The sequence below is a fragment of the Xenopus tropicalis genome, chromosome 1 (assembly GCF_000004195.4).
Source record: "Xenopus tropicalis strain Nigerian chromosome 1, UCB_Xtro_10.0, whole genome shotgun sequence".
NCBI classification, from domain to species: Eukaryota; Metazoa; Chordata; class Amphibia; order Anura; family Pipidae; genus Xenopus; species Xenopus tropicalis.
The window spans coordinates 111,920,151-111,933,937 of record NC_030677.2 but is presented as its reverse complement, the minus strand read 5'-3'; the positions used below and the strand labels follow the sequence as shown (position 1 = coordinate 111,933,937).

The following is a 13,787-nucleotide window of genomic DNA, read 5'->3' as shown; positions in this document are numbered from 1 at the left end:
GCAGGTTAGCTCTTACAGATAATCATTAGGTGCTACATCTTTCAAATTTAAGTTCTTGTTCCTACCCAATATTTCCCCTTGTAGTTCATCAATGCATCCTGCATTCAGCAAGTGATAGGGAAGCTCGCTCATTTTTCTCCGGTTGGGCATGTTATCTGAGAACCACAGTGGCTGTGATGCTACCTAGAGTGTAGGGAAAGTTATACCAATACAACAGATTACACAGGGTTCTAGGATTACCAGTGAGTTTTGATAATTGATAACTGAGAAGATTACCTTTCTGTCTGCATTCAAGGACTTATTGATTAGCGGTAAGAGAATTGGACGCTTAGTGCCCATGCTCCACTTGCCCATAAAGTAATCTGCCAGTGTGCCATGTCTATTGCTCTTCTCTGTGTTGGTCAGGTAGGTGTCTCGAGCCACTTCAATAAACTGTCTGCAATTAGGAAGAAAATACCATAAAAGAAGAACCAAATCATTTGTAATTTGGTTTCAGTGTTTTCTGCAGAGATGAAACATATAACAAAAGTGATTTCTGTAATACAAGCTAATGGTTAAAAAATAAACAGGCAAATGTGAGAAATACAGTTTTAGTTAGAATAAAGTACAGGCATTAGCTCCGCTATTCAGTAAGTTCCAAATTACAGGAAGGCCATTTCCCATAGACTCCATTATAAGCAAATACATGTAATTCATATTTTTCATGATTTCCTTTTTCTCTGTATTAATAAGAAACATTAAGTCCTATTAGGGTTATTTAACGTTAAATAATTTATAGGTATGGTGATCCAAATTACAGAATGACCTCTTATCAAGAAAACCCCAGGTCCCAAGCATTTTGGATAACAGGTCCCCATACCTGTAATTATTTTAGTATGATTTGTATCTAAACACTCTGCACATGACTTAATAGGAAGAATGAAGTTGAAAAATGAACGGTTAAAAAAAATGCTGGGCCACAGAAGTATCTTCTGTTTATGGCAGTTATGGATATCTACTACCCTGAAGCTGAACACCGTAGTTACTTTGGTGTGTTACATTTTTTCACCATACTTGATACCTGCAGATACTCAGTTGGTTTATGTTTTTTATGTTCACTTTCGACTTTATGTTGGTTTTGTTTATTTGTGCACTTTTGACATGAGTTGAATATCATACAGTTGTCACCTAATTTTTTAAAGTTTGCACTTTGTTTTCTGTGAGAAAGACTTTAGCAACTGGCACAAAATATTATTTTCATTGTTTAAGTCCATGTTCATCATACCTGTGATAGAGTCCCAGGACAGTGCTCCCATCTGCTTGTCGTTCCACCAAGTACCCTTCCAAATCATTTCTTAGACGGGTCCATGGGAGGGTGGGAAATCGTATTAAATCATTGCTTGGTGGAGCCCAGTACTGGTATATATCAGCAAGAACCTCATCATCCAAAGACAGTATATCCTTCAACTCTGCCTCTGACAGTCCACTCCTAAAATTCTCATTCAAACCAAAAAGTATCAGGTATAAGGTCAGATCTGACAATGTGTGTTGCAAATAGTCCCACTATTTGAAAAATATAAATATTCAGTGTGTATACAAAATGAATTGGTCCATCCCATCTGTTTCATTGTGCTATAATACATATTTCATATACAGGAATAGGATACTGTAAACTAAAATCTAGAAGGTAATAATTACAGAAAGACCATCTCCCAAAGAGACCGTTTTAAACAAATAATTTTAAAATGTATTTGCTTTTTCCTCTGCAATAATAAAGCAGTATATTGTATGTTTTGGTGGCAAAACAATATAATATTTGGGTTATTTAATGTTTAAATGTTTTTAATAGACTTAGGGAATGGTGATCCAAATTACAAAAAGACCCCTTATCTGGAAAACCCCAGGTCGCAAGCATTCCACATAATCTATTCTACATCTATACTTTTATATGTAAAGGGTATGTATATTTGTTCCGGCTAGACATTATTCTTTTTTAAAATAACAAAAAGTTGTATTATAAAAACTACATTGTAGAGTAACTTTTACATCACTTACATATATTAAAGGGATACTGACACCTAAAATTAAACTGTTTTTAAATATATCATAACATTGTCTTTGCATGAACTTTATAATTTTGCAATAAAAGTACTTCTTGATGCTTTTACATTACCAATCTGATCCCCCATGTTCCTCTATGAGGGGGCTGCCATATTTGTGCAGCAGGAGTCCCTTAGCATTAGAAGTTATAACTAACAGGTTGAGAAGGGACAGTCAGGTTGGCAAAACAGTCAGGTTTAGGGATTTCAAGTAACAATTACTTACAAAAGCTGCCCTTTCCATGAAAAATGATTAACATGACCTATAGGTGACTTTGTATGTACATTAATATTTTAAAAAGTATTTTTTTGTGTCAGTATCACTTTAATTGTCCCAGTTTTGCATTATTGAGTACAGTAATACTTTTATCTGAAAAGTATTGCCATGCTTCATTTCACAGAATCCCTTAAATGCTGTTGTGAAAGATTATGCATATTGAATACAGGAGAAATAAATCTTTTTTTCAGCATACGCCTTGTTTCCTGATTTACCCAACAACAGGGTCAATTACTTCCCAGTGCTATTCTTGATAAAGCGGCCAGAATTCTGTTAGGCCATACATTTGATATTTCCTTTTTTTGCTAGGTTGCCAAACAAGTAGACCTTTGCCCAATTTGTCCTCCCATGTACAGGGCAAAATAAGGCCCAAAGACCAACCATCTGAGTTTGTAAAGTCAGCGGCGTTTCTGGCCTGTGTATATCCAGTTTATCAAGCTTTTGTGTCTTAAGTATGGTTTTCTGTCTTATTTTTGTGTTAATCCAGGATCTGGTTTAGGATTGGTCCAATCCCAGCACATTTTGAAGGATTTGGATTCTGCCAAATCCTAAATGTCCAGCTGAAATAAATCTGAACACATAAATTCATCGGACAATTGAAAGCTAAAATTTGTGTTAATAGATTGCAATTTTTTAAATATTTTAATAAGCAAGTTATGGTTCATATTTAGCTCATATCTGCCAAATCTTTTGTGTAGGATTTAGTATCTATACAATTATACAAATAGTATCCATACAATTATAGCTTCGGTGTATCATGCCAATCTACTAACCTGGATGCCACTATGTACCCCAGAGCATGGGACACCAATAATTTTCCATGCAGCTGTTCCAAACATTGGTAAAGGAGACTCACTGCTTCTTTTGTGCTTGTGGCAATCATGAGTTCTGTGATTGGTGTATAAGATGACCATCTTTTGGCTTCATCAAATGCCAGTTTAAGGAGCAATGGTTGCCCACATTTCCTAAAGCTGCCTAATACAATTTCCTGCTGGTCATTGGTTAATCTACGCCCAGCTGAAGCCATGAGCATCTCAATCATTTGACTTCCTTGCTCAGCAGAGAGTGGCTTCACCTCAATGTAACACTCTGGATCAGTCACTGAATCCTTTAGTGTCTTAAGTATTCCTCCTTCTTCAGGCAGTGTGGACACTACAATGCAAACATTTGCTGGACATTCCTTTGGCAACCAGTGAAGACGGTGGGCACCTTCTGATGGTGAGAGTTGGTCAAGAGAGTCAAAAAACAGCACCAAGTTTTCAACCTTCCTCTCGGACACAGTGGTAAGAAGTTGGTGGAAAAACCTTACTGTCTCATTGTAGATATTAGTAATCTGGGAAGAAGGGGGCTGAAGTTCCAGTGCTATACACAACTAATAAGGAGAAGGAAATACTAATTAAAAAGTTGTATTTCTCTACCAGTCAGTTAATTTTTCAAGTTGACAGTACATGTTCAAATTGCCTACCTGGTAACAAATACTCTTAAGAACATCGTGGATCTCTGAGCTTTGTGGTGAAGTGCCAAGCAGCCGGAGCACCATAAGTGAGCTTCCATTGTTGGTCTGTTTCAACATTTCAAAAGCTTTGCACATAAGGGCAGTCTTTCCAGAGCCAGATACCCCATGAATGATCAGAGGTGGATACACCTGTGAGTGCCTTTCTTGAATGTAACTCATGATCTTTTGCAGCAGGTCTTGACGCCCAGAAAATACCTGGGATTTTTTCTGTGACGAGGACAGGTGATGTATGACCTCTTGTCTAAGCCACCCCAACCAAGGATGCTGATTCTATATTAAACCAATAAACGCAGGTGATGTTATGCATGATGTTTTCCAAGAATTATTATTGGTTTTAAAGAGTAAAAGAACTTACATTGCACTACTTGGAATTAGGGATGCACCAAATCCAGAATTCAGTTCAGGATTCAGCAAAGATTCTGTCTTTTTCAGCTGGATTTGGATTTGGCGGAATCCAATCAACCAAATCCACACTTCTATTTAACCCTTCCATAGTCTAATTTGCATATACAAATTAGGATTTGGATTCAGTTTGGTATTCAGCCAAATTTTTCACAAAGGATTTGGTCCATTCCTATTGGGAAGGGCCTCCAAGAGATAATAAATACCAAGGATATAAGTAACACTTTGATTCAGGCCATATTAAATATCTAATTTTTTAAAATTCATTCACAGACATTAGGGTTGATTCACTAAAGGTCGATATTTCGAGCGCTATTTATAGCATGCGTTAAAAATTTTACTGCGTCTTATTTTTCGCGTCTTAACGCACGATTCACTAAAAGGATACTTGCGTTATTTAAGTCACGATGCTGTTTGCGTTATTTAAGTCGCAAAGACTGTTTTCATGCAGTATTTGACGCAACGCGCGCTAATTAATGCAGCGCACACCAATTGTCACCGCATGTGAAAAAACGCATGCTATAATAGCCATACACGCCATTACTTTCAGAAAACTACTGTTCTGAAAATGACCATTTCCCTGCAAACTGGAGGCTGCATCACTCTAGGGCCAACACAGACTTGAATAAATCCCACTGCAAAGTCCATATTGTGTTGCCAAAAGCTCATGAACTGCACTTTTCTATAATTACTGCCTGCTCAAAGTAGGTGTTAATTTTCGCACTAATGCGATATTTAGCGCATCTAAGTGTTTGTGAATCATGCGTTAGTATCATTTCTGCGCGCTAATTAACACAATGGGCCTGATTCACTAAAGGGCGATAAAAATTATCGCACGCTTTTTCGCGTTAAAAAACGCAAAATAACTTGCGTGCGATTCACCATAGTATTATCGCGTGCGAAAAATCGCCATTTTCGCATGGGGTATTTCTCGCACTAGTTTTACCGTTTTGCGTTAATTTCCGCGCTGAAAAGAATACGATCGCATGATTCACTATAACTTTTGAGCGCTAAATATCGCATTCGGCTATATGAAAATTAACACCTACTACAGGCAGGCACATGGCGTGCGTTCATTTGCGCAACTATTTCTATTTGGCTACAAGTGATGAAATGTTTCGCCAGGCATGGATTCGCAGCAAATTTTTGGACGTGCGTTGAATTTTTTCACGGCGGATTTTTTCATGCGTTTCGCAAAACAATCCGCCAATGGCAAAACGCATGAAAAAATTCGCCACGCAAAAATTCACCGCACATCCAAAAATTGATACAAGTGTCAAAAAATAATAGTCACGGGCAACAATTTTTTTGCCCGCACAACATTTTTGCCGTTTCGGGGATCTTTCGAAAGATTTGCTAATTTTTCACTAAAGAAACCAGAACACATTTGCTCATCACTAGTGGCTACTATTTATAAGCATCTACTATTTATATGTGGCTAATATTTATATACACCATTTATATGCTTCGACAATTTTTATACACTATTTCTATGCTACCATTCATATTCAGCGATTATTTGCGTAATTTAGCGCATGTACAGGCAAATACCGCATTGAAATAGTCTTTCGCGAGTTAAATAACGCTTGCAATATCGCGCGTAAAAAAGCGCGAGTATGCTTATAGTAAATCGTGCGAAAAATCGCCAAAATTACGCGGCGGTAAAAATTTTAGCGCACAATAAGAATAGCGCACGTTTTATCGCCCTTTAGTGAATCAGGCCCAATGCGTTAAAATTAACGCATTCGGTTGCACGCTATTTAAAGCATGCGATATGCAACTTAACGCATGCAATACTTTAGCGAATTGAGCGTTATTGCACTTTAGTGAATCAACCCTATAGTTTCTTTAAAGGAGAACGAAACCTCCCATAGACTGCTCTCAATTGCCCCCCTTCCCTGCTTTCTCCCCACAGAGTCTATTAAATTCAAAAGTGTCCCTGTCTAGAAAGCTGCACTATAGATGCAGAGTAGTACACTGTACTTCCTAGGTTCCATCTTCTTGGTCTTTGCATTTCGTTCAGCAAGTTTGGCGGCACTGAGCCCCCTGGCGCATGCACAGTTGGAATTATTCAGGGATAAGAAGAAAGAATATAATATGAATATCCAGAAGATGGCTCCTATGAACTCCGCTGCGCTACTCTGCATTTATAGGTCAGTTTTCCAAACAGGGATGCTTTTGCATCTAATAGAATCTGTGGAGAGGCAACAGGGAGGGCTTTTTTCTGTGTGTGGGGGAACTAGTTCTCCTTTAAATTACCTCTATGTTTTTTGTAGGTATGCAGCAAGGACAGGGAGTAAATACATGAGTTATCAATGATGCAGCATACAAAGCACTAGGCCTTATTGACTGCTACTAACCCATTTGTTGCTGCAAATCATATATGTCAAACACAAGGCCCAGGGGCCAAATCCGGCCAACCTGGCTGTTTTATGTGGCCCTTGGTGAGTGTGTCTGACCATCCAGCCTGATCAATTTCCATTTTCCTCACATAGTAACTAAGACTAAGGGGTATATTTATCATGCTGTGTAAAAAGTGGAGTGAAGCATTACCAGTAATGTTGCCCAAGGCATCCAATCAGTAATCAGATTTCAACAGTAGCAAAGCATCTACTGGCTGCTATGAGCAACATCACCGGTAATGTCTTACTCCACTTTTTACACATTGTGATAAATATACCCCTTAGTATCTTACGAAGTATATTAATAAAAAATCTGGCCCGCGACTTAGCCTGTGTTTTAGATTTCGGCCCCCTTATGTGATTGAGTTTGACACCCCTACTGTAAATGGTAAGGAAAATGTTTTACATAAACTAGCAGCTCAGATGTTAATTTGTTGGTGTTTCATTATATTTCCCATCATTGAATGAAAAGCATTTAAAAAGCTCTCTACCTCAGACTGTGATTGACCAGCATTTCCACTTGGAAGACACTTCAGTATCTGGTGGTTGACAACAGCAATAGCTTGATCGCAGAGTTTATGAAGATAAGCCATTTTGTTCTTCTGTATACTCATTTCCACTACATGTGTTTTAACACAGTCTTTGTGATCAGTCAGTATTCTGTTCTTAAGATTTTGTAAAAGGTCTTGTGCTTCTGTGTCCGTGCTTCCATCTTCCCTGACATCTAAGAGTCCAGAGATCTGACACTGGTTTAGATCTTTTACCTCTCGCAGAAATATTGTCGAGCCTTCCTTATTGGCACCACAGGCTAACAGGCCACATTCAATCTCTGATTCAGTTACTAAAAAGTAAATAATAAAACAGCGATTCAATATACCAAAGTATGTTATTCAAAAAATAAAGCAATGCTTGACAGTAACTGTGTGATATTTTAGTGAAAATGTAGGAAAGCAGAAAAATAATTTAATCCTTAATGCCTCTGCAGTTATTAATGAATCAGGATTCATTTATAATAACTATTCAAATATGGTCTCTAAAAATAGGAGTTCCGTTCATGGGTTCCCTTCTAAACAATATTATTTGAATATTTATTGTGTAAGTGAGTTAAGTTTTCTGCTCTCTACAGATATTTCTAACAGCATAAAGGTGCTGTTTTTTTTTTCTGTCTGTTTTACAAAGATTGTCTTACACATCCTCTTGACCTTGGCTTGCCCTCCATCTACTTACCTTTGTAGCCCTGACTCTGCTATATCTTGCCACTCCTAGGGCATTTGCTTCCTCCTTATTCCTACTTGCTTAAGATGGGCCTAATTACCTCATAATGAGAACAGGCTGGCACAGAACTGGACCAAAAAAACAAAAAATGTGGTGCAGTTAAAATTTGTTTAATTTTATTTTAAGAAAAAAGCATCTTAACAATAGACAGCCTGATGCGTTTTGTGCCAAAAAGGGCCCTTTTTAAGAGCCCTTGATTGGCACGAAACACGTCAGGCTGTCTATGTTTGAGATGCTTTTTCTGACATTTTCCTGGAAGCTGAAGGTTTTGAGGCTTATGCACATGGACTTTTACTTTCCTAGGTGAGTCCACCCCACAGATAACCTTAGCTGGAATAATTCTTTATTTTTAGATAATTTTAGATGAACCTGTCAACATTGCTTGTAATCACCTGATTTTGTGTCTAACAATACATACCTGATTTAAAATACTTGTGCTTCTGCTCTAATGTAATAAGCCCTTCTATTTGTGCCTCCAGAGCAGCTAAGCGTAGAGCTTTAGTTAACTGTTTTTCAGTATTTCTCCACTCCTTGTATTCCTGGGCTTGGAGTTCTGCAAAGGAAGGGTTAGTAGCAGCATAATGAGGTAGATGAGTTGTAATTGGCTGCAAAACATATGTAGGAGGAATTGTATTCATGTCTTTCCAAAACCACTTGGTCAGCAGTTGAGCATCACTTTCATTGCTCTGAATTTTGCTGAACAGGATGTTGAATTCCTCCTCACTGATAACTCTTGGAATGGGCCGAAAACCATAACGATTTCCGACCAAAGCCTGCATGGACATCAAACATACATTGTAAGGAACACAAACAGCATTTAATACATTTTTTACTGGATCTAGAATAACAAACATTTTAACTGATTTTCTAAATCTTATTTCTGTTGTATAATCCCCTGAAGAATAAGATGCATTCCTTTTTGTGAAACTTTTTAGAATATACTGGAAGCAGAAGACTTTTGGAGAACTGAATTCAGCAAAAATAAAAAAAACTTGAGTGAAAATCGATTTTCAGGTAAATAGGCATCTATGTCACTAGCTTATGGTTAAGTATCCTCACCTATGTAAAAAAAAGTTATTGATGAGATAAAAATACAGGGACTAAATAACTAACTAACAGGCATTAAATTGCACCAGCACCAATAGCAACCAGTAATATCTTTGCAGATCTTGGTTTCATTTTTTTAACTTCTAGTAGACTAGAAGTTAACTACACATTGCTGATAACTGACTTACTTTTATTGGCCACAGCCTACTTTGTATTTTTTGAATGGGCTCATAATTTTTATGTTATGTAGACTGAGAACATATTGTACATAAAATACTTGTTCAGCTTCTTAGTATTACACAGGCCTGGACTGGCAATCCTGGGATTCTGGCAAATGAAGGGCCAGAAGGGCAGCTGTAAGATGCCATAGACAGTGACTATTTAGGGCAGTGACACACAGGATGATTAGTTGCCCGTGATTTCCTGAAGTTGGCCAAAGTTGCGATTTACATTCCTTCCGGTGGAAAGGCATAGTGGAATGGCATGTCGGGGAGATTAGTCGCCCGCAATATCAAAGATTTATCGCGACTAATCCCCCCTTGTGCTACTTCCCTTGGGGTGAAGACACACTCAGCTACTAGTAGCAGCTACTTTTTCCATACCTGCCATAGACAATACTGAGAATTGCTTCTGCTAAAACAGACGTAGAGACAGTTATAAGTAAATGATCAGCATTATCTGACAAGTAGCTGCTACTAGTAGCTCTGCGAGTCTTCACCCTTAGGGCAGTGGCACATGGCGAGATTAGTCGCCCACCATAAATCTTTGTTATTGTGAGCGACTAATCTCCCTGACATGCCATCCCACCGGCAAGAATGTAAATCGCCGGTGGGATGGCATACGCGTTGCTTTGCTTTTCTGAAGTTGCCTGAAGTTTCCTTGCAAGGCAACTTTGGGAAACCAAAGCAACGAGTATCCCTTCCCACAGGTGATTTACATTCTTGCTGGTGGGATGGCATGTCAGGGAAATTAGTCGCCCTCAATAGGAAAAATTTATTGTGGGCGACGAATCTTCTTGTGTGCCACTGCCCTTAGTGGGCTGGTGGAGGATGTCAGGGACTACTTTGAAGCCCAGTCCAGGCCTGGTATTTTACTACTTCGACAACAACAGCTTCCCTTTAAAACCAACATATGTCACAATAGCAAATATATCTAAAAAAGCATTATACAAACTTCAGTGGTTATACCAAATGCATGCCTTAATATGAGTAAACAGAATATCATGGTATTGTTAGAGAGAGACTGGTTGCCAACAGCTGAATCATAACCTACCAGCAGCTTGTGTCTGGCTGTTTTGTGGACTTATAGTGTAGAAGGCAGATACAGCTTATAGTAATTTAGGAGAGGGGGGGTACCACCGGGAATTTAATACAGACAATGCTTACCATATTTACATTCTCATATTGCCTGCTGTTTATTATGACTTTACTGTGACTAAACACAAAACATTAGCTCAACAACACCTGAGCTGAAATATTTATTCCCATATGGGAAGTTTGCTTAGATGTCATGTTTATGTGGGTAAACCCCAGAGATATGTTATGTGTCTTAAGAACATAAAAGGACACGTAACAACAACATTAGGTAATATACCACTGATCAGTTGTTACTAGCACTTTAGTCACTTTACTACTGGCTTTACTACAGACCTTTTAAAATAGCACATTTCAAAATGTTAGCTTTTATGACACAAATAAATTTGAGAAGAACCGTTATTCTCATGAACAATTGCAATGCTGTCTAAATTTTTTTTTCATATGAAGTGAGAAAGTAATCATGTATACCTAATGACTAAATTGTTGTTTAAAATTATTGATGTCAATGGAGACCTTAAAATTGCCTCAGAGGGCTATATTTGTCCTGCACCTAAAACAGCCCTGAACTAGTAGAATGGTCATGTGAATGGTCTTGAGTGTTTTGCATTTTGGTATGACTTAAAAACAGAGAGAGCTGGCAAGCACAAGCCACAATGCTATGTACCCCGAGCATAATGTGACATGCCAAAAATAAGTCCCAACAACCATTAAAACTCACGCCCACTTTTAAAAAGGGCTCGCCCACCAACGCTTTCTAGTTTTTCTATTTCCATCTTCAGAACAGTTTGATGCCCAATATGTATAGATTTACCTATGTGGCCAGTAAGCAATCACTGTGCCCTGCCTGCATAAGGCAGAGGGCACAACCACAGCATATTCTATATTACTGTTAAAAATCATAGAGCTCTATTTAACTTCATATAACAATTAAGCATGATCATCAATAAAAAAGGTCCAGGATTTAGAATTGTTGCATCCCCCCAGAGGGGATGCTATTTAATGGGAATAAAGGAGTAGAGGGGTGGCATCAATTCATGTTCCTACCCAATTCCATTACTGTTTACCACCCTATAACAGGTGGTAGGGACAGGGCTGCATTGCACCTGATTAAAGATGTGCTCTGCATCTAAAAATAAAAAATTTCAGGCCCCCTCTTGTTTTCTTACTGTATTTTATCCATCATGATGCTGTCATTGTTTATTGGTGCCTGAACTCACAATAAATGACGGTCCCATTGATGTTTTTTGGCAGAAATCAATCTCTTTCAGGCACAGCTCTTTAGTCCTGTGATCTACAGTGGCATAATCTCGGACTCCCCACCGCATATCCACCACCTGTAGAAAAGCAAAGCATGCAGCTTGGTATAAAGACAAATAAATCTGTTAATATTTAAACAAATGTTGCTGCTTTAACACTACCACCTACTTCTGTATTTTACAGTGGATTTAGCGCAGTTCAGCTTACACCATCGAAAACTAACCTAAAGGTGACATTGAGCACTATGAACACTACTTCTTTATACTGTAGTTAGGCATTAATGAATCGAACTAGCACCATTGGAATGAATCGAACTAACACCATTCCAGCGCCGTGGCCGTCTCCATCCTGCAAATGAGTTATCATCATTATCATCATCTTCATCATTTATATAGCGCCAGCAAATTAAGCAGCACTTTACATTAATTAATATTGAACAGGGGTCTTACAATAATTTAACAAACAAGAGTTTAAAGAAAAAGAATAGGAGTAGACAATATGTATCCCAGTGATGCAATTAAATTAGCATCCGCATTGGTAAGTCTTACACAAGTTGTGAGGAATGGCATTTCAATCTTTGAAAAAAATGCAGCATGATTGGTATAAATGATGGCACATTGTAGGCGACTTTTGGCCTTTGTTTTTAACGAGTAAATAAGCCCTACATTATGATTTTCTATTATCATTATTCCAATGTTATTACATTTCTACAATCATTGTTTACATTAGAACATTTTAGTTTGTTACCTCAAACCCCAAACCATGTTTCTGGCAAAAGGCTTGTATGTCTGGATAAGCAAATTCCATAAGTGCATTACGCTCTTCTGCCATATCTGGAATGTTGTAAACAAAAGTCAGAACAAAGCATATTTATTCATTTAAAGTGCGTATATTTGTACAGATCCATGCGCATTACATGTTACTTGCTGCACTTTTACTATATATTTAAGATTTGTATGGTAGATTTTCCATAAGCATCCCTATATAAAAGTCAGTTAGAAAGAGGTTACTCATGTGGCTTCAACAATTTTTGGCAAGCCCTGCCTTGTACATTTGTAATACACACGGATGATAAACCACCCTAGGTTTTACATATGGCGATCAGAAACCAAGTGCCACGCTGCCATGCACCAACAAAGAGTAAAACCAGTCTGCAGATCACATACCTGTATGCTGATTAAAAACCCTGTGCTACACTAAGATCTAATTAACACCTAGCTCACCTGAAATCTTCTGATCAGCATTTGCAAAGCCTATGGAGTGTACAATTTTTTTACGACAATGTGTCATGAATACTTAACACCTGTTTATTTGGTTTACACAAATAAACATATATCCAAATGCAAATTATTGTTTTGAATGGCAAGCAGGTACTTAGTAGATCTAAAAAGCCAATAATCAACCCCCCCCCATCATTTGCTGCTAGTGGGAAGTACTTTGGGATGTTTTGGGTGATTTACCGCCATGTGTTTGGACTACTTATAAACTCAGTGGATAAAATTAATTCTGTGAATAATGTCAGCGGCGTAACTACAGAAGAAGCAGACCCTGGGGTTGCAGAGCATCCCAGGAGTATAGAGGGATAGGTTCTCAGCCCATGTCATTCTGGAGGGAGGTTTGGGGAAATTACTAGTAGAAAATACAACACTGCAGCACTTCCTTGTTGCAAAAGTGAAAAGTTGAATTTATTGTTGTATTTTCTGCTATGTCTGTTTAAACCCCTGGCAAGGGTTCACAGACTGCATTACATCCAAGTCAAAAGTTTCTACAAGGTGGTTGAAGCACACAGAACGTCTGAATTACCAGGTCCAATAGAAAAAAACTCTTTCAGGGCTACCCATTTGCCCAATCTTTGATGGAAAATTACCTCTTTACCATACTTAATCCCTTAAGGATAAAATAGAAAATACAATTTTTGCTTCATTGAAAGAAAATGTACTTCAGAGATAGCACCCCAGAAGAAGTACAGCAACAGAAAACTGTATGTTGCTAAAATGTTTGGAACAAGGTGAAGAGCACAGATTTTACCTGAGAAGGTGGAACTGATGAAAAGTCTGACAGTATTTGATGGTTCTGTAGGCAGGGATGTTTCTTTCCCTCTCAGAATATCTTTAAAGCCTTGTGAGTCCATCTCACTCCTAAGTGTAATGTAAATTAAGTATACATATATATATATAGGAGAATACATATCTGCTTTTGTACATTATATAGGTCATA

At 38.0% G+C, this 13,787-nt stretch overlaps 1 protein-coding gene across 2 annotated transcripts in view; it reads right to left on the bottom strand.

Moving 5' to 3' along the window:
* nwd1 (NACHT and WD repeat domain containing 1) overlaps positions 1 to 13,787 on the bottom strand; it is a 31,923-nt gene that overhangs the window by 16,842 nt on the left and 1,294 nt on the right. The window contains exons 2-11 of one of the 2 annotated variants that reach the window (XM_002934378.4): positions 13,599 to 13,708; positions 12,318 to 12,403; positions 11,531 to 11,647; positions 8,369 to 8,723; positions 7,167 to 7,516; positions 3,821 to 4,141; positions 3,129 to 3,727; positions 1,265 to 1,468; positions 277 to 436; positions 66 to 183 (exon numbers count right to left, since the gene is read on the bottom strand). In XM_002934378.4, coding sequence (XP_002934424.2) covers positions 66 to 183; positions 277 to 436; positions 1,265 to 1,468; positions 3,129 to 3,727; positions 3,821 to 4,141; positions 7,167 to 7,516; positions 8,369 to 8,723; positions 11,531 to 11,647; positions 12,318 to 12,403; positions 13,599 to 13,701 — 2,413 coding nt within the window. In that variant the 5' untranslated portion in view covers positions 13,702 to 13,708. The remainder of the gene's footprint in view (positions 1 to 65; positions 184 to 276; positions 437 to 1,264; positions 1,469 to 3,128; positions 3,728 to 3,820; positions 4,142 to 7,166; positions 7,517 to 8,368; positions 8,724 to 11,530; positions 11,648 to 12,317; positions 12,404 to 13,598; positions 13,709 to 13,787) is intronic. The other variant, XM_031906892.1, reaches the window with a different exon arrangement.